Below are 25896 nucleotides of genomic sequence, written 5' to 3'. Positions count from 1 at the left end.
TAAGCCACCCAGGCACCCCCACTAACATCTTTTCAAAAGAAGTAATATTGAAATGTAGAGGTGGCTGCTTTTTAAGCAGATGGAGTTTATGGAATGGGGTCCACCTAGAGCAGTTAGGCAAGAAAGCAGGGCCCAAGGCAGTGTGGGAGCTGGGAGTTACCAAAGTGGGAGGGGTGCATTGTAGTGCATGTGTGTTGAACTTTAGTAAGAAATTTAAAAAGGAGGAATATTATGTGCCCATTAAAAGGCTTGGAAAGATGTTTTTTAGAAGTTGATAGTAGTTACCTGTGTGGTGGGAGGGCATGGATGACTTCTACATTTTTCTTATGTTCTTTTGTAATTTTCAAATACCCAGGGAACGTTTTTAGTCCTAAAAGTGGGAAATGTGGGGGCGCCTGGGTGGCTCAGTCAGTTGAGTGCCTGCCTTCAGCTCAGGTCATGATCTCGGGTCTTGGGATCAAGTCCTATGTTGGACTCTTTGCTCAGTGGAGAGTCTGCTTCTCCCTCTGCCTCTGCCCCCACCCTCACCCTTTGTGCTCTCTTTCACACTCTCTCAAATAAATAAAATCTTAAAAACAAATGGGAAGTGTGTGGTGTGATGTACAGCAGGGGCAGGGGGAGTGCAGCAGATTCACTGAACCTAGAAAATCCCCCTGACTGCTTCACCTCAAAGTAAAACCCCCTGCTTTCGGAGGCATCATGAGTCGGTTTGGACATTTGATGGAACTGAGGACTTTTTGCAGCAGATACCAGCAAGAGTTTTCCATTTTAATCATTGAGAAGGAAATGGAGATGAAGCAGTGTAAGAATCATGAGTTGGCATTTGCCAGGGATGGCTGGTGGTTCTCCCTGCATGAGTGGCCAGAACAGCCCACGGCCATTCTCTGGAGTCCCATTCCAAGTCTGGCTGGAAGCTTCCAGCAGTTTTTTAGGATCCTGTAGACTTTGAAGGTTTCTTTAGCAATACCAGATGTCACAGCTGCTCACATGGTTGTAGTGGCCTTGACACCTGGCTGTACGTAATGTCCTTAGACAGCGTCAGAGAATTGGTCTTCATTTTTTGAGCAACATGGAGCTCTTTGAATTTGATGGGCATTGTGGGTGCCTTTGCTAACACATGGTGTTCGGGAACAGAACTTTTACCTTTGAGATGCTATTAATGTTGAAGGTACTTTGCACATCATGAAGTCAGCGAGTCTCTTTTGTAGGTACTAATTGGATTTTTTAACAGGCTTACTGTGAGCCGCTCCCTGGTGAGTCCCAGCCTCATCCTGCTTCCTTGCCCTGCTCACCTTGCCTCCAGGTTTCTTCTAAAAGCAAGCCCCAGACTATTTAGCCATTTGTTTTGTTTCAGATCACTCTCTAATGCTGAAAAACAATTGAATCGGTGTAAATAATTACTGATTTAGGTAAAGTGTCATAATAGTAAAGAAGTCGATGCCAGATACATAGTTCAACTGTCTATGTATAAACATATACAGCTGCACTATATATGATCCTCCTTATGCTGTCCTAGAATTGAACTCGAAGGGTGGGCAGTGGTGTTGGTGCTATAAATAAGCCCCACTGCAGCATCTTACAGTTTCCCCAACATTCAATCTTTGATGTCCTATTTGGGTTTATGCAGCACACGTCTTTAAACAGAACGGATTTGGCCGCCTCCAGACGGCTCTGTGTAATTTGAGAAGATGAACGTGGACCTCAAAAAATAAATGTCTTAATCTAACTGTTCTTTGTTCTCCCAACTCTCTAGACTGCACCACTTACTTGAATCCAGTGGGGAAGCATGTGATTGCTGATGCCCAGAACATCACCATCAGTCAGTACGCTTGCCACGACCAAGTGGCAGTCACCATTCTTTGGTCCCCAGGGGCTCTTGGTAAGTTGGTCAAATGGAGTCCACCACGTGGCTGGTGTGGGTGGTGACCAGTGCAGGGGTCCCAGTGTGACAACCTCCAGGAGCCAGGCAGGTCTTGACATAAGTGTAGCTTAGGTGGGCTTGGGCTCAGATACACTGCCTGCTTTGTTGCATATACTTGCTGGGCAGGCATGCAGCTTGATGCTGGGCCTCATGGCTCATCTTTTATTCACTTGGCTGTTACTGAGAGAGATGTAGGTTTACAAAATAATAGTGTGTGGTGATAAATCACATTGAATGCTTGGCCTCTGGGTCTCAGCAGTAGTCGGGGGGACAGGTGAGCTGTCCAAGGATGTAATGGCCTCAGCATCCAGCATCGGCCATCTCTGTGCCCATATGGATACCCAAGCACAGCACTGGCACATGTTGTAAGTTTTCAGGAATATTCCAATTTTCTTTTTCTTTTTCTTTTTTTTTTAGATTTTGTTTATTTATTTGACAGAGAGAGAAATAGCGAGAGAGGGAATACAAGGAGGGGGAGTGGGAGAGGGAGAAGCGGGCTTCCCACTGAGCAGGGAGCCGGATGCGGGACTCGATCCCAGGGCTCAGGGCTGGGGTCATGACCTGAGCCGAAGGCAGACGCTTAATCGACTGAGCCACCCAGGCGCCCCCATAAAATCAATTTTTAAATGTTGACAACTAACTGAATTTGTTTAAACTATGTAGGCTGACAAAAAAACAAAATGAAGAAACAGGAAAAAGCAAATCTACATTATCTGGCCAGATTCAGGTTAGGGCAGAGTCTGCTTGTCCTCTTTAACAAGTTAATGATTGGATGGGATAACTGGCTGTGGGACATGGGCAGGGTCCATTTGTTCAGATGGGCCTGGGTGTGAACCCAGATTCTAACTTTTACAAGAGGCCTCTAACCCTGGCTGAGCCCCGCTTCCCCATCTGTAATGGGCAGATGACTGCCTCTTGGTTGGTTATAAGATTTCCTGACACACACACACATGCAGTATATTTCTAAAAAGAGCTTTTTTTCTTTTTTTTTAAGTTTTTATTTAAGTAATCTTGACACCCAATGTGGGACTTGAACTCATGACCCTGAGATCAAGAGTTGCCTGCTCCACTGACTGGGCCAGCCAGGTGACCCTAGAAAGAGCTCTTAAAAAACAGTGGCTACTGGGATACCTGCATAGCCTAGTCGGTGGAGCATGTGACTCTTGATCTTGGGGTTGTAGGTTCAAGCCCCACATCGAGTGTAGAGATTCCTTTAAAATAAAATCTTTAAGAAAAAAACAAAACGGGGGGGGGGGGAAAAGGTGGCTACTGTTACCATCATCAGAACCTGGTCCTCAAACCTGCTCCTTTGACATAGCCACTGAATCTTAGAATTTAAAAAAAAAAAAATCTGGCCAAGGGAAAAGTATAATAAAAGCCTGGATTTCTTCATCTGAACAGGATAAATCTCAGAAAAATCCGACGGCAGGGGAGGTGAGTGCAGAGTGGGGGAGGATAGATCAGAGCCATGGGACTGACTCACTTATCTATGTAAATACCGCTGGGTCTGAACGCAGTGGGTTTTCCAAAAATAACATTATCTTAACATTTAAAGATAAAAACATTCTCTGTGGATAAACGGGAAGTGGTCGTTCCATGTAAGGCTATACAGTGGAGGGGTTGGCCTGACAAATTGCAGGCTCCTTAAAAGTAAGGGATGTGAGCATGTGGTTGGAGAACTAACAGGTGGAGCAGTGAGGGCAGAATGTGGTGCTTTTCCTGCACGATGATTTGTGGGTGGACAGGTTCTATCTGTTTCTATAAGGTTCTTTCAGGTTTTATCAAGGAAACTCGGTGGGAGACAGAGAAGCTTATGGGTTAAGAGCACCAGCTTAGAGCCAGACACTCTGGGGTTTGAATCCCACGTCTGCTGTTTAATTCCTGTGTGATCCTGGGCAAGTCGTTCAGTGTCTTGATAGCTGTTTCCTCATCTGGAAAATGGGGATAATACCTTCCTCCCATGGGTGTTAGGAGGATTCATCCAGCTTTAAATGGTGGAAAGGAGCAAATAAGTTCCATCACTGGAAGCTGCTCTATGAAGTTGCTACACATGTAACTATAAGGCATTCATTCAGGGTATTGTGATAAAGGTGTTACTATAAGATTTACATTTGCTTGGGGCACCTGGGTGGCTCAGTTGCTTAAGCATCTGCCTTTGGCCCAGGTCATGGTCCCAGGGTCCTGGGATCGAACCCCACATTGGGCTCCCTGCTCGGTGGGAAGCCTGCTTCTCCCTCTCCCTCTGCTGCTCCACCTGCTTGCGCTCTCTCTCTCTGTCAAATAAATAAATCCTTAAAAAAAAAAAAAAATTTACATTTGCTGCTTCTACCCCGACCCCACCCAGACTTGGCATAGGTTTTTCAGGCAGGTCTTTTAAAAATGAGGACTAGAACCACCCACTCCCACCTCAGCTGATGAATTTTTATGAAACTGTGAGATACACAGTCTTGAATCCTATTAATCACCCAGCTTTTGTTAAACAGGAGCTCTGGGGACATGGCATGAATTAAATCTTAGTATAAATAATAAAGATTTGTTCAACTTTTTTTTTTTTTTTTTAATCTCAAAAGGCAAGTTCCTGTGAGATCTGCTAACTGGTCTCTGGTCAAAGACCTTGGATCTTGTTAGCATGTCTGAGTCTTGGGCTGGGGGTCAGCTGGCTCTCACCCGCACAGGAAGCTTTGTACTTGAAATGCAATGTCGGGGGCACCTGGGTGGCTCAGTCCGTTGAGCGTCTGTCTTCAGCTCAGGTCATGATCCCAGGGTCCTGGGATCGAGCCCCGCATTGGGCTCCCGGCTCGGCGGAGAGCCTGCTTCTCCCTCTGGTGCTCCCCCTGCTTGTGCTCTCTCTCTGGCAAATAAATAAATAAAGATCTTAAAAAAAAAAAAAAAATGCAACGTGGCAGAGTCAGTACCAGCACATTGTACACTGTGACCCCCGAAAATGTGAAGCTGTCATTGTAACTCCTTTGCCCTACTCACTGGAAAATATATGTTCTTCATCAAATAATGATAGGATTCAAAAAAGATTTACCTGTCCTTTGCCATCAATACTTTTCCCACCTGGTTAATTGTATCCTATGTCATTACTTTTGCCCTGCGAGTGAAGGGTTGAAATTGTCTCCTTGTGTAGCGTTCAGAAAGCATGCGAAACCGATACCGCGCCAATTGAGGCCGGTTTTGGGGATCTCCAGCTGCAGTTGGACCACTCTAGCTAGTTTCCATGGGATGCAGAGCGCTGGTACTGGCTCTTGTGATCAGCGGAGCTTACTCCTCAGGTGGCAGGAGGCTGGGCCGGTGCCTTTCAGCAGCACGGTGGGCGTCTCGGGGCCTCTGAGGGCTGTTTGAAGAGCACACACTGGGCAGCCCTTGGGTGTCTGCCTTTCAGGCCTGATTAGAGCAAGAACTGCTTTGTAAATCACATAGGCATTCTAAACTATTTAATCTCAAGCCTAGGAACCCCTTGGGTGCAGACATACACTTTGTTGGGAATTTTGTGCATGACTCAGTGAACCATGCCAGCAAATACAGGACGAAAACTTAAAGCGGAAACATGGTTTGGGGGGAGTTCCTGGTCAGCATTGGGAATTATCATCAGCTGAATACACCCTGTCTGATGACCTAGAAATTAATATATTCCACTCTAGACTTTTAGGGTGAATTGTGACTTGAGCCTAAATATTTGAACCCTGATGTCACAGAGGCAGTGGGCATTTGTGAAATGGCTGGCTGAATTAGAGCTAATTAACGAGTCATGATGGGACAGAGAAAATCACCTGGCCTGTCCCAGAGGAATGCAGGGCATGTGGTTTTCCTTTCTGTAAAACTCAGATATTCTGGCCAAAGTTAGAATTCCTTTAACTCTGCTATGTAGGTGGGAAGGACGGTAATCTTGGCAAAGGAAGGAAAGTGTGTTCAAAAGTAATTCGGTCTGCTTTTCATAAAAGCATTCTGCTTTGTTTAGGCATCGAATTCCTAAAAGGATTTCGAGTAATACTGGAGGAGCTGAAGTCGGAGGGAAGACGGTGCCAACAACTGATTCTAAAGGACCCAAAGCAGCTCAACAGTAGCTTCAAAAGAACCGTAAGTCGCACGCAGAGAATGTGCTCCTGAAGACATGCCATTGTTCTGGGAGTCTGAATGGTCTATTGAATGTCGGTGAAACTGGAGAAGGAGGGGCTGTGGGGTCCACCCCTCCTGCCAAGGTGGGTGAAAAATAGCTCGGCAACACCTCAAGCCTGCTCCACACCCAGAGAATCCCTCCAGCACCTCTTGCTGGTAAACACACCTCTCGGTTTACACGTCCTGGAAGGTGGCTTTGTGCTCTCAAGAGTATGTGAGCTCTTCCCCACCAGCTTTGAGGGTCTGTGTTAACCAGCCGTGGCTTCCTTGCCAAAGAACAGGCAACCTTGCTGATCTTTTATTTCAGTTAAAGGTGGTCCAGAAAATAGACTCCAGGTCTGGCAGAGTGTGTGGGTGACCGTCAGGGAGGCCTGAAGGTCTGGTGTATAGGTGGAGGGGTGGATGATTTCTTCATGATATTGTGTCTGCTTTTATTCCCTTTTAGGGAATGGAATCTCAACCTTTCCTGAATATGAAATTTGAAACGGATTACTTTGTGAAGATTGTCCCTTTTCCTTCCATTAAAAATGAAAGCAATTACCACCCTTTCTTCTTTAGAACCCGTGGTGAGTATGGCCTGCTTGCCTGGTTCCCATGTTGAGACTGCTCCTGATCCTAATGACTTTTCCAAGGAATATATTCAAGAGCCCACCAAATACTGGTATGAAACTAGCATGGTGAGGACAAAAGTATCCAGAAAAGCAGTTCTTAGAATTAAGATTTGGCCTAGGCAGAGTTCACCTGACCAGAGACACCAGTTGCCAACTTGTTCAAGAGTAGACATGATGCTGCTTATTTTGGGTGGGGGCGGGGTACAGCTGCTGTAAGACAGCCATATATTAAAACCATTTGGAAAAAAAAAAAGCAGGACTAAAACAGTAGAAGTTGATTTTGGAGATGAGGGGTAGAGCATGAAATAATTCCATCTTTTTTTGAAGCCCTGCTTCAAAGCCCTGTTGACTTTGGTGCTATTACTTAGTAGATGTCTCCATGCCATTTTTAGACTCCATCAGAGCATTTGCTAGCAAAGGTTACAACAATCCCAAGACAGTTACCGGCATCACTCCAGAGTTCTCTTGGGCCTAAACCCCTGTACAATTGATAAGGGGCTGGCTTTATTTCTGTTCACGGCTAAACCAGAGCTTCCCTGTGGTAGCAGCCTGAACACAGTCCTGCTGCCCTTGGCTGCTGGCCTTGAAACCCCTCTGTCATGCTTGACAAGCTTCAAGAGTCTCGGTGACTTGACACTGGTTCCATTTATTTGGCGTAAAATGAACCGCATTCATATTTTTATATTGTACAATTTAAATTTTCTTAAGATATAACTACACCATACTGAATTGCTGAATTGATGCATTTTATACTTTTCCCAACACTACCCAGCACCGTGTATTTGTATTTTATTGAATTATTGGATAAGGAAAATGCCAAACTGTACTAAAAGTAAAAAATATGTGTCTTTCTTCATAGCCTGCGACCTGTTGCTACAGCCGGACAACCTGGCCTGTAAGCCCTGTAAGTATAGCTGTTCCCGTCCATCAGGTCTTGCCTGCATGGTGGTGTCAGGGTGGCCTCTGGGTGCTCATTCCGGGTCCTTCCTCCTCCCAGTCTGGAAGCCTCGGAACCTGAACATCACTCAGCACGGTTTGGACATGCAGGTGTCCTTCGACCATGCGCCACACACCTTTGGCTTCCGTTTCTTCTATCTTCACTATAAGCTCAAGCACGAAGGGCCTTTCAAGAGAAAGACCTGTAAACAGGTGAGCTGCTATATGTACATTAAGGAATACTACATGTTTTTGTTTTGGTTTGTTTTTTTAAAGATTTTATTTTTTTGGGTGCCTGCGTTGCTCGGTTGGTTAAGCAACTGCCTTCAGCTCAGGTCATGATCCTGGAGTCCCGGGATCGAGTCCTGCATCAGACTCCCCGCTCAGTGGGGAGTCTGCTTCTCCCTCTGACCCTCCCCTGTCTCATGCTCTCTCTCTCTCTCTCTCATTCTTTCTCTCAAATAAATAAATAAAATCTTTTTTTAAAAAAAATATTTTTTTTTGAGAGAGCACAGAGGGAGAGGGAGAAGCAGACTACCCACTGAGCAGAGAGCCCGATGCAGCCTCCATCCCAGGACCCCGAGATCATGACCCAAGCCAAAGGCAGATGCTTAACTGACTGAGCCACCCAGGTGCCCCTACGACATGTTTTAAAGTGACCCCTGGGCCCGGAATTTGGAAGGTTCCCGTGAACATGAGGCTTTATCTCAGCAGTTGGTAGACATTCCAGAATGTTGTGTCTCAGGGACAACTCTCACTTTCCAGTTATCTACACCCCAGCTATCCCAAGGGTGATGAAGCCTGGGAAAGGTATTACCAAGGAACCAAAAGAATTAAGTACTTCTAGTTCATTCTGCTCTATTTTAAACATTAATTGGGTGCTCACTGTGTGCCGGTCACCAAGCTTGATGCTCACTGAATCCTTACAACTCTATGCAACAGGCTGCTGTCGCCCCACTTTACAGATGGGCGACCCGAGGCTCCATGAGGTCACCTGGCTTGCTCAAGGTCACACAGCTAGTCAGTGGAAAAACCACATCTAGGAGCTAAGCCACTAGGATTTCAGTGGCTTACTGATTGTACATAGACCAAAGTAGAAACTCAGCAACCAAGTTCTTAAACTGAGGGCAGTCAACAAGAGGGGGATTTATGGAAGTGCACAGGACTGCTAGCTAGATGGCCTCAGCAAGCACCAAGAGAGGTTTTTGCTCATGAGAGCAGAACCTAGCATCTTCCTAGACATGCTTCTATGTTGTTGAGTTTTGCTTTCCTGTAGGCTCTCACCTCTGTCATTGACCTCAAGTCAAAATTACGGCACATAAGATATGCACGGACATGGGCAGGTAATTTCTTTTCTCACCCTTTCAATAAATAAAGGGTATTCTAACTAGTTTCTTTGTCTGCAAATGAAATAGTCCTGCTGAGGGCACCACTAAGTATAGACTATGACAGGGGTCCTGGGCTTTCCTGGGCCTTTTTATCAGAGTGAAGTTCAGATCATGTGTAGCAGATAAATATGGTTGCTTTCTGATCTAATTGATATATTCTGAACATGGTCAAGACTGGTGGCAAGTCTCCTTCAGCTTTGGGGGAAGAGAGGTCCAGATGACCCTTATCCAAGAAGTGAGTTTTAAAAGTGTTGTGTTGTTTCTTTGCAGGAGCAAAATACAGAGACAACCAGCTGCCTCCTTCAAAATGTTTCTCCTGGGGATTATATAATTGAGGTATGTATAACTCAAGAAAGCCCTATTATTAATTCTACAGAATGAATCTAGTTCATGAAGAATTTCAACTGTTTACAACACTAAAATTTCAAGCCATTGAGGGTGTGCAGTTATATTTTTACATGGCCCTTAACATGCTTTTTAAAAAGTTTATATGTAATTAGTCTTTGATTTTTCTCATTCAGTATTTCAAGTATTTCATATAAATATTTTTATGAAACCAGATAGTCCACATAGCCATGATTTAGAATTTCTATACAGTATTCCTTTGTAGGGGAGGAAGAAATTCCTTATTTCCTCCCTGGGTTCTTCCAGCTGGTATAGGAATTAAATTGACGTGAGACAGATTAAGGGGTGAAAAAAACCAGATTCTTACTGAGTGTGCACAGAGGCCCAATAATGAAATTGAAACCCAAAGAAATGACAAAGGCAGGCACAGTTCTTATGCTTTTTGGACAAAGAGATAATAAATTTGTGAAGAATTGACAGGATAAAGAAAAATAGATGTTTGGGAGCTTTAATTAGTAGGGAATTCTAAGTGGAATTTAGGCTGAGATAATAAATTAGAAAAAGTAACAAGGTTCGTTTCTACAGTTTTCTCAACTTTAAAGTCCCTATCATACAATAAGGATGTCATTTTTACTTCTCAGAACAGTGAGGGTATTTGTCATATGGGAGATCTATTTCCTGCTTTCAGGGGGACAGAGGGAGGGTCTCAGTTTCCTTGCACTACTTCTTTCTCCAGTAGCTCCATTACAAAATATTTATCAGTAGGCCATTGTGGTACCTACTGGGGCAACCTGCCCTGGGCTCCGACACTGTCATACTGCAAAAATATGTTTTTAAAAAAATTAGATTTATAAATTTTTATTTTTATTTTTTAAAAGATTTTACTTATTTGTCAGAGAGAGAGAGGCATTCCGAGGGAGATGCAGGCTCCCCACTGAGCAAGGAGCCCAACTCAGGACTCGATCCCAGAACCCTGGGATCATGACCTGAGCCGAAGGCAGACACTTAACTGACTGAGCCACCCAGGTGTCCCTAAAAACTTTTAGTAAAACAGAAAGGAAAAGTTCTGCCCATTATATCTGCCTATACTTCTCTAGGTTTCTGCTGACATTTTCTGTAGCAGTATACATGAAGTTCTAAATACCACTGAAGAAAGCAAGCAAATGATAATATTTTTCTTCTTTTAGTTTAGATTCCTTTTCCAGTATCAAACACACTACAAAAATAGGGATAAAAGAAAAATCGAAAAGGAAATGAAAAATTTTGTCCATAGCCCTGCTATTCAGAGACAATCAACGTGTCTTAACATTTTGGGAGAAACACTGGTTGTATGATTTGATAGCAGTATGTGCTTTTGAACAGACACACGCTCTGAAAGCATTAATGGCAGCCCAGTAAAATTAGTGGTAGGATGCCATTGTGACGGAAGAGTGCTAGAATGTGGAACTCACCAGCTGAATTCATCAATGAACGAACAACGTTTGATTCATGGAAGGTGATGAGGTTGAGAGTTTTGTGTCGGTAAAGCAGAGATTTATCTGATTTAATGTCCGGTCTCAGCTCATGAATGATCATAGGCAGCAGCTCTCCTTTCTCCTGTCTGCTTTCTCTGTCTCCCCACTGTCCACAGATAGAAAAATGAATGAAATCTGTTGAGATGTTATCACTTAAAAAAAAATAACGATACAGCATCCTCTGTTTTGCAGCTGGTGGATGACACTAATACAACAAGAAAAGTGATGCATTATGCCTTAAAACCAGGTATGATTTTTTTTTTTTTTCTGTGTGAAATGTTGGCTCTGGACTACAGTAGACCACGTTACTTGATACATTCTGTACTTCATGGTTTAGAAAATCAAAACACAGCATTTGAGTTCCTCTCTTTTAAAAGATGTTCCATCAGGGGTGCCTGGGTGGCTTAGTCGGTTGAGCGTCTGACTCTTGACTTTGGCTCCAGTCATGATCTCAGTGTTGTGAGATTGAGCCCTGTGTTGGGTTTCATGCTGAGCACAGGGAGTCTGCTTAAGATTCTCTCTGTCTCTCTCCCTCTGCGCACCCCCACACCTCACTCTTCTAAAAAAAAGATGTTCCATCAAAGCTGACTTTCCTTCCATCCTAATGTCGATGCCTAGAACACAGAGGCCACTGTGGTTGGTGTGTGTCTGTGTAGCTGGAACTAAATAGTCACTTGTCCTTGGAAGAAAAGTGGTGGGAGGCAAGGTTTCCTAGGGCAAAATTCTCACTCACAAGTATTTACTGTCCCAGCAACTCTAATTTTTGAATAGTATTCTACAACCCTTTAAAAAGAGTCCTTTTATAATCACCAGACCAGTACTAAGTAGAGAAATGTGGTCGGGGCGCCCAAAACCTGTTACACAGCTTATGTTTAAAGAGAGGAAAAGAGGGGCACCTGGCTGGCTCAGTCGGTAGAATGTGGGACTCTTGACCTTGGAGTTGTGAGCTCAAGCCCCACATTGGGTGTAGAGATTACTTAAAAATAAAAAATCTTTAAAAACAAAAAAAAGGGGGGGGAAGAATTCTCCTTGAACTTGTGCTGCTTGTTTCAAGCCTTATCTTTGACATTTCCCAGCGCATTCCCCGTGGGCGGGGCCCATTAGGGCTGTCGCCATCACTGTGCCACTGGTTGTCATCTCGGCCTTTGCAACCCTCTTCACTGTGATGTGCCGCAAGAAACAACAAGGTATCTCTTTGTGTGGTGTGTTCCCCCCAGGTTGGCAAGACATCGGCCAACCGAGGGAGCCTGGGAGTCCTTGGGCCCTTGGTACCACCGCCCCACCCTGGCCCCCAACCAGATGGGCATCTGGGAGGCCACATAGGTCCTGTAGTTCCTACCATTAAGATACTTGACTTTTAGCCTCAGGAGCTGTGAACATGAAGCCATAATTCTGTTCCCAAACTCAGGATAGTAAATTCAAGAACATAAATGAAGTCTAAAAGTATGAGTAAGGGTAGAGGCAGGGCTTAATGACTTATAAAAGGCAGGTGTTGGGAGGGAACTTTTTGGGGACCTTGGAAATGTTTTCTATCTTGATCTGAGTGATGGTTACACAGGTATATACTTAGATAAAAGCTTACTGAGATTACTCTTAAGACTTAGGCATTTTACCTTTGTAAGTTATACCTCAATAAAAGGGTTTTCTTTTGTTTTTTTGTCTTTTTTTTTTTTCTTTTAAAGAAGGTGAGCTCTGACAGTGCTTAATTGGTCTGGTAGGTACACTTGGTTGCAAGACCTGCTTCTGGGTGCTCTCTGCTGACCAGGGTGGTCCCGGCCGTTTTCTCGGCTTACCCGAGGTATTTGTTGCTCCACTGGAGAAATCAGCTGTCCTGTTTCCAGTGGGGACCCCAGGGGCTGGGGACTGGGAGTATCAACTGTTGCTTCTTGAAGATGGCATTAGGTCCTGAGTCTTAAGGCACAGGACAAAGCATTGCTCGTAGGCATCAACCCTATCTTCTTTTCCAATTTAGAAAATATATATTCACATTTAGATGAAGAGAGTTCTGAGTCCTCCTCGTACACCACGGCGCTCCCCAGGGAGAGGCTCCGGCCGAGGCCAAAGGTCTTCCTCTGCTATTCCAGCAAAGATGGCCAGAATCACATGAACGTCGTCCGGTGTTTTGCCTACTTCCTCCAGGACTTCTGTGGCTGTGAGGTGAGGGATCTGAAGTCTCTTCTTTCTCCCTGGCAGGACATGTGCCCCCATGCTCTCAGCACTCTCTCCCTCCCTCCAGGCCTCCTTGGGTGACACCTGCCCTCCTCTGGTGCCTAGCTCCCTTCCAAATTGGGGTCAGCCTCACACTCCTCCTTCAGTCTGTCCTGCCCATCACCAGCACTAAATGTCTCCTAACCCTTAGTCCTAACCCTGACATACTCCTGCTCAAAAGCCTTTCGTGGCACCTACCTGGCAGGAAGTTTGATAAACATCAAGAAGACCGTGCAATTGCATGGAGGGGAATGGCATGTATCCTGGGAACATGGAACAGGAACGGGGGAAGTTGGTCACTCAAGACATCTTGGTGAACCTTGACAGGTCAAAGAGAGGATGGAAGATCAAGCAGTGGGTTTAGACAATACTTTGGAGGAGTTTTGCTAAGAAGGGAGAACAATAATGTGTCAAGGACTCAAATGGTCAGCTCCCAGTTTCTTGTCTGTTTTCCTGAGTTAAGCTATGAATCTCTAGCTTTTCTATAATGTCATAGTGCTAATTTTAGAGGGAAGTTTGAAGCTCTCATGGAAGGCATACTCTGTTTCTTACCAATGCAAGAACTGTACAATAACTGTTATGAAAGTTATTTGTGCTTTGATACTGCGGCTGGTAAGTTTCTTAGTCTCTCCACGTGGCAAGGCTGCCCCCTAGTGTCCATAACGCCTAATTACAAGGCTGACACATGAAGCTGGGGAGATAGGCAGATCCAAATGGGTACTGAAACACCAACTGCAACCTCTAGCTGGTGCCACAGTCTTCAGACGACCCATGTGCTCTGCTTTGTAACTAACTAGCCTCAGGGGGAAAATGCCTTCCAATTATGAGTATAGTACTTACTGTAGGAATTTTTGAAACTGAAAAAGATGACTCCAAAAATGGCCTGTAATCTTACCCTGGAGAAAGAGGAAGCACAGTTAGTATTTGGTATATTTCCTTCCCAGTTTTTTTCTACATCGATGAACTCATGCATACAGTTTTGCATTTGGGGTGGATTAGGATGTTTTTTCTGTCTTTTCATTTAGTAACTTTTTATACTATTGAAAGTTCTATGTAAACTGCAATTTTATTTTTTAAAGTTTGTATTTAAAGCCTGTCAGTTAACATACAGTGTAATATGAGTTTCAGGTGTACAATATAGTGATTTACCACTTCCATACAACACCCAGTGCTCCTCACAACGAGTGCACTCCTTAATCCTCAGCCGCATCCCGTATTTCACCCCTTCCCCGCATCCATCTTCCCTCTGGTAGCCATCAGTTTGTTCTCTAGAGTTAAGAATCTGTTTCTTGGTTTGCCTCTCCCTTGTTACCCCTTAGGATCATTTTTGTTTCTTAAATTCCAAATAGGAGTGAAATCACATGGTGTTTGTCTTTCTCTGACTGACTTATTTTGCTTAGCATAATACTCTCTAGCTCCATCCATGTCATTGCAAGTGGCAAGATTTCATTCTTTTTTATAGCTGAATAATATTCCATTGTATCTATATACACACTGCATCTTTATCCATTCATCAGTCGATGGACATTTGGGCTCTTCCCATAATTTGGCTGTTGTTGATAATGCTGCTATAAACATCAGCCTTTAAATTAGTATTTTTGTATTCTTTGGGTAAATACCTAGTAGTTCAATTGCTGGATCGTAGGGTAGTTCTATTTTTAACTTTTTGAGGAACCTCCTTAACTGTTTTCCAGAGTGGCTGTGTCAAAGATAGAAACATTTTAAAAATGTTTGGTATATACTCCCAGTTAGCCTTTAGAATGTATAATGCTAGTGAGAATTAAGGGAGTCTAAGACGATTCAGGATTGTTTTTAGCAAGTGGGTGGATCTTGGGGACCTTCTTTAGAGCCAAAGAGGAAGACAAAGTCATTTCAGAACACCCTTTTCTGTAAGAGACTGTGGCTCCCATTCAGGCGTAGCCACTGAGAATTCGTTTTGGAACTGCAGAAGGAAAGAGGCTGATAAAACTGCCAAGAGACGTTTTCAGCAGAATCAGATGAAAATGATCTGAGAAGGTGAAGCCCTCTGAGGGGCACGTGCATGCCTGGTTTTCTTTCCTTTGTTGGTGCCCCTCCCCCCAGCTCCTGGAACCTCTTTGGGTTAAAGGTCTTATATGGATATGACCCCCATAGATTGCTATGAAATCATGGTGGGCGGTGCCAGTCACTCACAGGTGAGCTAACCAGAGTGGCTGTGTTACTGCAGTCTACCACCCTCCTCTCTGGCCATTGACAGACTGGTAAACAGCATAGTTGACCCTGGGGCTGTGAGAGTGGCCAAGGGGATCTTCTTTGTCCATCGCGCTGTCTGGATGTGAGTCAGCCAGCATCATGGGCAATTCTGACATCCAGATCTCAGCCCCATTTTCTGCCTGCTTTGGGGTCCCTCACCCAGGCCCATCCATCATCACCTTCCAGCTTTGTCTTCAGGATCTATCTGCTGCACTTACCACCGTAGACCGACCCCAGGGCGCCCATTCAAGGGGCTCACTAGCACACTCAAAGTCCCTTGAGGGCCTCACTTGGGATATGCGACTTTGTCAGGTTGCTAGAAGCTCTGTGTGTCCATCTTTTCCCTCATACGGTGAGAGCAGGAATGGCCCCCACACTAGGCTGAAACAAGGGCACAATGCAGAGGACCTGGCATGTGACTATCACCCACAGAATGTTAGCTGGTCCCAGATCCCAGCATCCCAGAGCCTGCACGCAGCAATGCTGATAATACTTAAAGGACGAATGATGGGACCTTCTTGTAACCCTCTTGTTTTTTGTTACCCGACTCCCCAGGCTGTGTAGGTGAATGAGGTCTGTGTTCTCTTTCCAGGTGGCTCTGGACCTGTGGGAGGACTTCAGCCTCTGCAGAGAAGGGCAGAGAGAATGGGTCATCCAGAAGATCCACGAGTCCCAGTTCATCATCGTGGTGTGTTCCAAAGGCATGAAGTACTTTGTGGACAAGAAGAGCTGCAAGCACAAGGGCGGCGGCCGGGGCTCGGGGAAAGGGGAGCTCTTCCTGGTGGCCATGTCCGCCATAGCTGAAAAGCTCCGCCAGGCCAAGCAGAGCTCCTCAGCCCAGCTCAGCAAGTTCATCGCCGTTTACTTCGATTATTCCTGCGAGGGCGATGTTCCCGGCATCCTGGACCTGAGCACCAAGTACAAGCTCATGGACAACCTTCCCCAGCTCTGTTCCCACCTGCACTCCCGAGACCACGGCCTCCCGGAGCCAGGGCAGTACCCGGGACAGGTGAGCAGAAGGAACTACTTTCGCAGCAAGTCCGGCCGGTCCCTTTACGTCGCCATATGCAACATGCACCAGTTTATCGACGAGGAGCCCGACTGGTTTGAGAAGCAGTTCGTCCCCCTCCGTCCAACCCCCCTCCACTCCCGGGAGCCGGTGCTGGAGAAGTTTGACTCGGGCTTGGTGTTAAATGATGTCGTGTGCAAACCAGGGCCCGACGGCGATTTCTGCCTCAAGGCTGAGGCCGCGGTCCCCGGGGCGCTGGCCGACTCGCCCTCGGAGGGCCCGCACTTGGGCCTGGACCAAGACGCGGAGGCGGGGTCCGGGCCGGGGGGCGGCTCGGTCCTGCGGCCGCTGCTGCACCCCGCGAAAGCCGCCAGCCCCTCAGACATGCCTCGGGACTCGGGCATCTACGACTCGTCAGTGCCCTCCTCGGAGCTGTCCCTGCCCCTAATGGAAGGACTCTCGGCAGATCAGACAGAAACATCTTCGCTGACAGAGAGCGTGTCGTCCTCCTCCGGCCTGGGTAAGGCGCGTGGGAGCCGACAGTGCCTTTGGGTTGGGTTCCGGATACAGGCCACAGCCTTTGTCCCTAATTCCCAAATCCATGCAAGTGTTTTTCTAATTTGGGTGCGGACTCATTGGCAATGAAGCTTATGGGAAGTACCAAGACTCCAATGATAGTATCGATTTATTCTAGGCAATGGGGATGTTCACATGTGTGAGCTGTAGGAATACTGAGGCTAAGTTAGGGTGAGCTGCCCGGCCCCTGAACTCCACAGGCCTCTGGCTACCAAGACAGAGCTTGCCCCAGAGGTACTGGATGAGCATCTCTGGACCTGTATCTTTGTTGGGATTTGTAGTGTTTGCCACCCCTTACCAATGCCAATGCTTTAAAAGCCACATCTTTTAATGATCCTGGGGTTGATGGGCACAGTGTTTTCTCCATCACAGTTCACTCAGCACAAGGCCAGGTGAGAGGGCCCTCTGGAGAGCCCGGCCTCCCCCGGGGAGCACCAGCAGGATGCCATCTGGAGCTGTTCCTTACAGTGCCTGTGCCTAGCTGGAGTCATGCATGCAAAGCCTTGACCTTCAACTAAGGGAACCTGTCAGCAGGATGAGACTGCCCTGTCTTGAGTTGGTTGGGGGGCTTGCCTCACTCATAAAGCCCATGGTCCAAACCCAGATTCAGCCACATTCTGGCCTGAGCCCCCGGCCAGGTGAAGTACAATGATGTGTGGCTTTGCCCTGTCTTCTTTCCTTAGGTGAGGAGGATCCTCCTGCCTTCCCTTCCAAGCTCCTCGCCTCTGGGGCATGCAAAGCAGAACCTGGTTGCTGCAGCTACACTGGTGAACTCCACGTGGTCGCCCCTTTGTAACAAAATGGAAGAAGAGTCTAAGCATTGCCACTTTAGCTGCTGCCTCTCTCTGGTCCCCCAGCTCTTCTCTCTGGTTGTGCAGTCCACTTGGAGCTGAGGTCTCCGACAAGGATATTTGGAGTGAAATTTGGGCCAGTACTTGCTCTCCTTGCCCCATCCCTCTACCTGCTATCTTGGCAAAGTCTCCAATCTTCTAAAATCATATGGATATCTCTGAAAGGCATATCCGTAAGGTCCGACAGCAGCTTGTCCCGTTAGGTCAGACCTTGGATTAGAGCCAGTTCTGGGAGGTAGGGAGGAAACATGCACAGAGAAACAGGAACATACCTGCACTGATCACTCAGATTTTATTTATCTCTGCAAACTTTGCCTGTTTGCTGTTGGCTACTTTGATTTGAAATGCTTTGTGGGAGAAGCACTTTTAGTACCATTCTAGCCACAGAAATTAAGTGCCAGTCTATCTGGAATCCATGTTGTTACGGATGATGTTCTTGTCTGGTTTTGGTGTAGAATTTACAGTGCTATGGATGTCAGAAAAGCTCCGAGTCAAAGGTCCAGAAGGGAACTGAGTATATGACCACCTTTCATAAAATGAGTCTTTATGTATTAGGGGTACCTTGGCTGCCTGAGGTGGGGGCTGCGGGGTCAGCTGACCAAACTGAGTTTTTTCTGACATAGGTTGGTCATTGTGCAGAAAGCACCAAAACTCAGAGCACAGGACCACTTCTCGGTCTGAGTAGGCATCATGTGGGGGCCAGATCTGCCTGCCAAGTTTCCCTGGGTTCCATTTACTGTGCAGTATCTCAGATGTTGCTGCCTGGAAGTTTATTTTTAAAAGACGAATACCCAACTGGGCTGTCTTACTGGAAGCTGGAGTTCATGCTCCAGTGGGCTTCTGATCTAAAGCCGTGTCCAGAATATTAGGGACCAGGATCGACTGAAATATGGCCATGTATGCAGGTGGCGGCTGCTTACTTTGCTGAACTGCTTTCGACTAATGATAAGTCTCATTTTAAGAAGGTAAGAGGGAGAGAACTGTCAGAAAGTTGAGTGTGCTCTTCTAATAGCATCTGAAGAAGACAGGAGACCTGAAGTCATTGAATTCTTGAATCTTAAAGCACTCTCCCTCCACCCTACCCCCCAACAACCCAGCCTGTGAATCATGTTTCACTGTGTGTTTCTGTTGTACTTCCCCAGTTTAAGATTTGTCTCTTGTGCTCTCTTCTACCAAAAATAGCTATTAAGAGCTTAGGGAGAAAGAATTTGCTTTAAGAAGGAAAAGTAAATGTTTTGTTTCTGTGAATGATGTTTCTACAGATTTTCTGTTTCCAAAAGGGAAAACAGTTGTTCAAATCCTATTGGTCTATTAGGTGTGTGGGTAATGATGCCTTGGTCTTCCCTGTGGGAACCCTTCTCCCCATGTCCTTGAGGGGTTGTGAGCATCCTTCTCCACCTTTTTCATGGGTGCCTTTGGATTTGGGCACCCTGCTTTTACTCAGCACTCACACAGGGGACCCTGGGTTTTATTCCTTTAGCAGATAGGACCAATATCAAGGGAGATACTAAGGAACATCTCAAGGAGGGGTGGGAGGTGGAACAGGGCATGACTTTTCCATCCAAGCACATGCTTGGCAGGTGGGGAAGGGAAGGCCTGCAGCCTTGCTGGAAAGAAGAGATGTGTGTGTATTTTTGATGCAAATGCCATGTTCTGGAAAGGCAGCTGACGGCTTCTTGGGAGAAGAACGTGCTTGTCTGTTCTCCGGCATCGAGTTTCCTGCAGCTGCTCTGAAGGGGAGACAAGTGAGCTGCAGAACTGTCTCCCCCATGAAACCAGGCATCTTGTTGGAGAAGAGATGTTCCATGTCACTGTGGAATCTGGGACACGTGCAGAGCTTCTGCCCCCATGTGACTGTCCTGCCATTCCGCCATCAGGATAAGTTCTGCAATGGAGATTGGTCAGTCCAAACTTGCTAACATTAAAATTCGTTTGGAGCATTATCAGAGAGATTGAGGCCAAGAAATGGTGCATGCTCCAAAGGAACCGCTAGGAGCTACTTTTAGGATATTCGGCTTTGCCCATAAAATGAGGCATCTGTGAGAAAGCGAGCCCCGGCATAGCATGGAGGACTGGGGGGTGGGGGGAGCCATTGGCTGAGCTCCATGAGTGTGGGCAGAGAGGTTGCTAAATGAACTTACTTCTTACGAAAATGCAAGGGAAAAAATGTGCTAGACCAAAAATCAGGTCAAGTTTTAGTTTGGATTTAGGGTTTGGATACCTATTTTTAAGTACTAATGTTTATGTTCAACGCAATCGGATTCTAACATACCAAGTAGCAAAACCATGGTATGAATGCCTAAGTCAGGCAAAGTTGAGGTGTCCCAACTTTGTGGTTTTGCCTTATTAGTTTCTCTCCTTCCCCTCCTCTTTCCCCTCCCCCTCCCCTCCCCTCCCCTCCCCTCCCCCTCCTCCTTCTTCTCTTCTTCCCTCTCCATCTCGTGCAGGGAATGAGAACAGTTGCCTTGCAGATTAAGGCAAAACATCTGTTTTAAGCAGAGCTGCATTCTTTGACTGACATTGTCCCAGATAAGGGAAATGATAAGACAGAATTCAGATAAAAGTTCTGCCAAATCACAGGCTTTTAGAAATTGGGGCTACAAGAATTAGAATATAGGGATGGGGATGGTCTCCATGAAAAGCCATGATCCTGAGAATGAGAGGATTGTGTGGCTAAGACAGTTGGTGTCCTCTGGGCTGGAGACCGGAGGTAGGTACAAGGAACCAGGTAAGCAAGTCTTGAAAGGGAGTTGAAGGTAGGGAGCTAGTCGTTCATCTTAACTCACCAGTACCCTACAGAAAGGACTTAGCATCGGACATAGTCAGCTTTGCAGAGGGGGTGGGATCAGGGAGCTGGAAGCCCAGGTAAAGGTGTGCTTTTCTACCAGAGGTTGGCTCCAGGCAACAAGAACCACCTGGACAGACCCAGCCCAGCCACACAATGGGGGCAGAGTGTCCTTCAGAGGGCCAAATCCTGGGCCTTTGAGGCACATTGGTCTCCAGAAAGAATCGGAAGTCATTGAGGTCCAGGCCCAGGGTTGGGTGACCAGGTAGGTAATAGCATTTTGAGCCAAAAATGAGATGGGGCCTTAGAGTCATGAGACAGGCTTTCGTTGACACATTAGTAATAACTGAAGACAGTCCCAGAGCACAAGTTCAAAAAATGTCTTTAGCAACTATGACATCATTGGAATCAATGTGTAGTAGTTGAAGTTCATGTATGTTTGTATATCAGAGTTCGGTCTTGCTACTTCATTGCTGCAAATGTCTTTTTCTTTCTTTCTTTCTTTTTTTAAACCAACCCCTCATCTCAGGTTCCCAGACTTACGCACAGATAAACAAGAAGACTGTCCCTCCAAAAATGTGGAGTTACATGATTTTCAGAACTTGCCCTTTTTTCAGAATTGAGCATCTTCTAAAAGAAACAAAGGAAGAAAAATGCTAAGAAATGATACACCCTCCTCTTAAAGAAAACCCCACGATCCCCAATAGCCTCAGCACTAATTTGGATCTTTTAGGGGAGAATTATTCTTTGTGTCCTTATTGGAGAGAGGTGGACAATACCAATGTGAAGGTTATTAGCCTTTTCTGTTTTCTGTTGTTTGTGAAGACTGCTGTTCTTATAGCAGGTGTCTGCAGGGGGTGCCAGTGCAACAGGCCAGGAGTAATGATAAATAAGGTGTGGTGATAAATGGCAACCACCTGCCTTCTCTGGGTCAGAGAGACCATAGGGCCTGGTGGGGACTGTGGCAAACTGAAGTGCTTCCTGTCCCACCTGTAGGAAGGCAGCTCTTCCAGTCAGTTGTGGACATGCAGTGTTTACTGATTTTTCCATTTTTCAAGAGAAGCTTAGAGTATGGATTTTTTTTTTTTTTTAAGTAGGCTCCATGCCCAACGTGGAGCCCAATGTGGGACTTGAACTCACGATCCTGAGATCAAGACCTGAGCTGATATCAAGAGTCGGACGCTTAACCCAACTGAACCACCCAGGCACCCCGAGAATCTGAATTTTTATATGAAAAATTATAATTTTTTAAAGTATTGGCAGTTAAGTTTTTTTTCAATTCAGGCTCAACAGAACACATGAGTGGGCCTGATTTGGCCCACTAGCTGCCAGTTTGCCACTTTCGCCTTGTAAGATTTGAAATGAAAAGCATTCATGGTAATTACAGATGTCTGGTATCACCAGAAAATGATCTTGCCAAATGCAGCTGGTGGCTGGATTGCTTTTTCCCCACCTTGCTCCCCAAAGAAGTCTGATATGATTGTGAATGTATATTGATAATATACATAGAAACAAAGGAAGAAAGAAAGCTAAGAAATCCAGCCCTTGCAAAACAAGAGCTATGAAGAATGGTTTAAGTAGGTGGGATTATTTACCACTGAAATAAAATTTACTCTTCATGGTGCCTTAAGAGAAAGGCAAGCCAGTTACTAATTTCAAAATCAGATTTATAAGGGGCGTCTGACTAGCTCAGTTGGTAGAGTGTGTGACTCTTGATCTTGGGGTTATAAGTTCAAGCCCCACATTGAGTATAGAGATTACTTAAAAAAATAAAACCTTAAAAAACAAAAAAAAAATCAGATTTATGTTTTCCAATTTAAAAAACATAACACTTGGAACAATTTTCATTTAAACTGCACAACCGACAGGACGTATTTATAGTTTTAGTTCTTGGCTTAATAACTTTTTAAATGATGTGCAATTCTGAGCTTCAGCCAAGACTTAATGAGAAAAGCAGAGCTTGTAGGGAATGGGGCAAGGAATCCCCGAGTGTCCACTAGAGCCAGGCCACTTGCATTGTCTTCTGTTTGAAATGATCTGTGAATTGACTCTGTTTTGGAGATGTGAAACAGTATACGGAGAAAAGCTTTTCCTGATACTGAGAGATCAGTTAGGAGTCCTCGTGGGGTGTTGGGTCATCCTTTCTATGTCTCACCTCCTTTCCAGGCTCAGGGTGGAAATAAACAAAAGGAAGTCTGACTGTAAACCAATAGCTTGGATTCCAATTTCAGAGTTTTGGAGCTGGGAGAAAGTTTGGATTATCTAGCATGTCTTCCCCCCGCTGGTGTCAGCCGGGGCTGAGCCTGAATTATTTCAGACATATGGCTATGGATGGGATTCTGGATTTTCAGGGAGGGAAATTCAGTAACCTACCCTGCTGATCAGATAGTTCTTTGTACGTCTTACAGAAATTCAAACCAGCCTTCTTTTGTTCTGCACATTGTGGAAAAAGAACAGCTGGTTACCTTCCGTGTATTTGAAAACTGCAGTGAAGTCATCCCCCTGGTGTTTTTATTTCAGTGGTGAATAATCCCACCTACTTAAACCATTCTTCATAGCTCTTGTTTTGCAAGGGCTTGATAATTTTCACTGCTATTCTTTGTCTCGGCTTCATGCTCAGTTTGGTTGTGCAAACAGAACATGGTGCCTTACTCACATTGGTGCCTTGTGAAGGCCAAGCTCAGGATGGGGATTACAGGGAAATCCTCCCGTGCCTGGCTTCTCTTACTGCTTAAAACTATAGTGGCACTTTTAGAAAGTGCTATATTGCCTGTATTCATTTTGAGGATTACTTGATCGCCACATCCGGTCCCCCACCCCCGCCCTGCCCAGCAATAGCCTGTTATGTTTTCCTCCTCCTCTTGTGGTCAGTCACTTGGTACTTATTCTTGATGTGTTTAATGCCATTCCTGAGCTTCTTCAAGACCAACTCTCACCTTCTGAGTGGCAGCTCCCCCGCCCTCCCAATTATAGATTCTATTTTTACATATCTCTAGACATCACCTTTAATTCGTGACTCACAATATTAGTTTAACCACTGGCAGGATCGAGAGCAGTTGCTAAGGGCTAATTTGCAAAGAGAGTGAGGGAGGACCTCTTGGCAATTTTGGCCAGTTGCCTCCCCTCCTGTTCTTTGGTTCCTCCCTGAAATTCGGCTGGGACCGCAGACTCCCCCAGGAGCTTTCCTGGGTTCTGAAGGGCTGGGGCCATGACTCTGAATTGACTCAGCACTGTGTTTGCACAATCAGAAGTCTGACAAAAGCAATCCAATTATGATCATATCTGATGTTTATGTCAAATAAAATTTCAGTCGAGAAGATTCAAAGAAGCATTCTTCTGTTTGTACACGATGGGGACAAAGTTGGCTTCTCCATCCGTTAGACAAAAAAATTATCGTGTCACACAAACCTGTAACTGTTATTTAAAAGTTTTGTTTTTTTCCTCAAGAAAAAACATGGTGAGTCTGGACAGAGCAAAAACTTTTGTAAAAACCACATGTGTTCATTTAGAGGGTAGGTAACTTCTATTTTCTTTCTTTTCTTTTTTTTTTTTAACTACAGAAGCTCCCTGTTACTACATTCTGGGTGTGTGTGTGGGGGGGAAGCCTGTGGAACGTGAACATGGTGATTGTTGTCATTGTCTTTGTTTCATCTTTAAGATTGTCCTTGGTGGGGTTTGGAGGAATAGTGAGCACTGACAGACTGTAGCAGTGTGCTGTATTTTTACATTGAAAACGATGTCTTATTTGATTTGTACATAACTGTAAATAGGTGACAGTAGGTCACAGCTGACATCTGCAAAATGTTGTTTTTGTACCTTAGAATTTCTGCACCAAATAAAATGTTTTAAGATCGCAGTGGTTCATTAGTCTGCATCATCTTTCCTGTTTGCTGAGGAGCTGGGTGCCTGGCACAGCTTTCTGAGGGCTCTGCCTCTGAGAAGAAGAGAGATCCAGAGTGAGGAGGCGAGGGCTGCCAGTGCGTCTTGCTCGGGAAACCTGCTGCCTTGACCATTTGCCTTGCCCTCCGGCGGGCAGTTGTGTATTGCCTGTGTGGGGTCAGGAACAGGGATATTCATGTCAAGGAGAAAGTCGACTGTCAGAACAAATGGACCTTCTTTTCAGAAATTTGAAAAGAAGGGCGCCGGGGTGGCTCAGTCCACTGAGCATCTGACTCTTGGTTTCGGCTCAGGTCATGATCCTGGGGTTCCAGGATGGAGCTCCCTGTCGGGCTCCCTGCTCAGCGGGGAGTCTGCTGCTCCCTCTGCCCTCCCCCTGCTCTCTCTCTCTCTCTCAAATAAATAAATCTTAAAAAATTTTTGAAAGGAGGGAGTGGGAGCCACGAATGCCCTGCCATCCAATTAAAGTGCCTTCTCATTCTTCTGATAGACAGTCTCTCACCTCCTGTGTGCCCCTGCTCTGTGAGTTCATGTCTTGAGGTCCATTCTCAGCTCTGCTTCTGCCACTGTGACCCTGTGGCTGCACTTCTGGGCCTCAGTTTCTCATCTCTAGAATGGGCCAGTCGAAGGCCCTCCCTCACGGGGTGGTGAATGGAACAGGGTGGTGAATGTGAAGTGCTTACTGGCACATAGTCGGTGCTCCGAAAATGACAGGGTCCCAGGAGGGGACAACGAGGGGTAAGAAATAGGAAGGACACAGAATACAAGCCTCCTAGCCATTGCCTGGAAAGACCGCGGTGGAAGTGCTGGGTCTGGGGAGCGTTGGGGTTTCCCTGTTTGCTTGTCCTCCACCCCCCACCCCACCCCGGAGTGGTTAAAAAACAGCTCCGAGGGAAGCACTGCTGGTTGCCAAGAGGAGGAAATTCTGTCATGTTCTTGCCTCCAATCTTTGGCATAACCATCATTTTCCTGTTCATATTCACTCAGGAGACTGCATGGTTTGCCCATTTCTTTCTTTCCTGTGCTCTCTGCCCTTTCTCCATATTTTTAAGAGCCAACCTTTGAGTGCCCAGTGCTTTACATGCCATTGTCCCATTTACTTTTATCAGTTACTCTGCTATGTGGCTAATCTTACTGTCCCCATTTTACAGATGAGGACACTGAGGCTCAGAGAGGCTCTGTCTTACTCCTGATCTCACAGCTCGATAGTGGCAGAGCCGGGATAGAAGCCGCAGCAAAGCCCTGCCTAGGCTGCTCACATGTCCCCTTGGTAAAGGTCTGGCTGTCCAGGTAGGTAGGGGTGGACTTGAAAGTGTCCATGTGGTCAAAGGCAATAGAGAGCTATCCCATAACCTTGGGTAGGTGGAAGAAAGGAAGTGAGGACAACCACGGGATTCTCGCTCCTGCTCTGAGTGCTTTTTGGGTCTTTCCTCACCACAACCCAACACGCAAGGTACTATTAGCACCCCAATTTTTGAGAGTCTGAGGCCTAGAAATCAGG

The 25896-nt window shown here is 45.8% G+C and overlaps 1 protein-coding gene across 3 annotated transcripts in view; it reads left to right on the top strand.

The window, feature by feature from the left end:
- Positions 1–24349, top strand: part of IL17RD (interleukin 17 receptor D) — a 66968-nt gene extending 42619 nt beyond the window's left edge. The window contains exons 3-13 of one of the 3 annotated variants that reach the window (XM_027587059.2): positions 1754–1879; positions 5886–6004; positions 6489–6609; positions 7514–7558; positions 7652–7803; positions 9249–9314; positions 11030–11084; positions 11914–12024; positions 12831–12994; positions 15870–16806; positions 17546–24349. In XM_027587059.2, coding sequence (XP_027442860.2) covers positions 1754–1879; positions 5886–6004; positions 6489–6609; positions 7514–7558; positions 7652–7803; positions 9249–9314; positions 11030–11084; positions 11914–12024; positions 12831–12994; positions 15870–16806; positions 17546–17658 — 2009 coding nt within the window. In that variant the 3' untranslated portion in view covers positions 17659–24349. Of the gene's footprint in view, positions 1–1753; positions 1880–5885; positions 6005–6488; positions 6610–7513; positions 7804–9248; positions 9315–11029; positions 11085–11913; positions 12025–12809; positions 12995–15869; positions 16807–17545 lie in introns of all 3 variants that reach the window. The other 2 variants (XM_027587058.2, XM_027587057.2) reach the window with 2 other exon arrangements.
- The last annotated feature ends 1547 nt before the right edge of the window (positions 24350–25896 follow it).

Source organism: Zalophus californianus, chromosome 1 (assembly GCF_009762305.2).
Source record: "Zalophus californianus isolate mZalCal1 chromosome 1, mZalCal1.pri.v2, whole genome shotgun sequence".
NCBI lineage: Eukaryota > Metazoa > Chordata > Mammalia > Carnivora > Otariidae > Zalophus > Zalophus californianus.
Note: the sequence above shows the minus strand (reverse complement) of the source record. Positions and strands in the feature narration are given on the sequence as shown.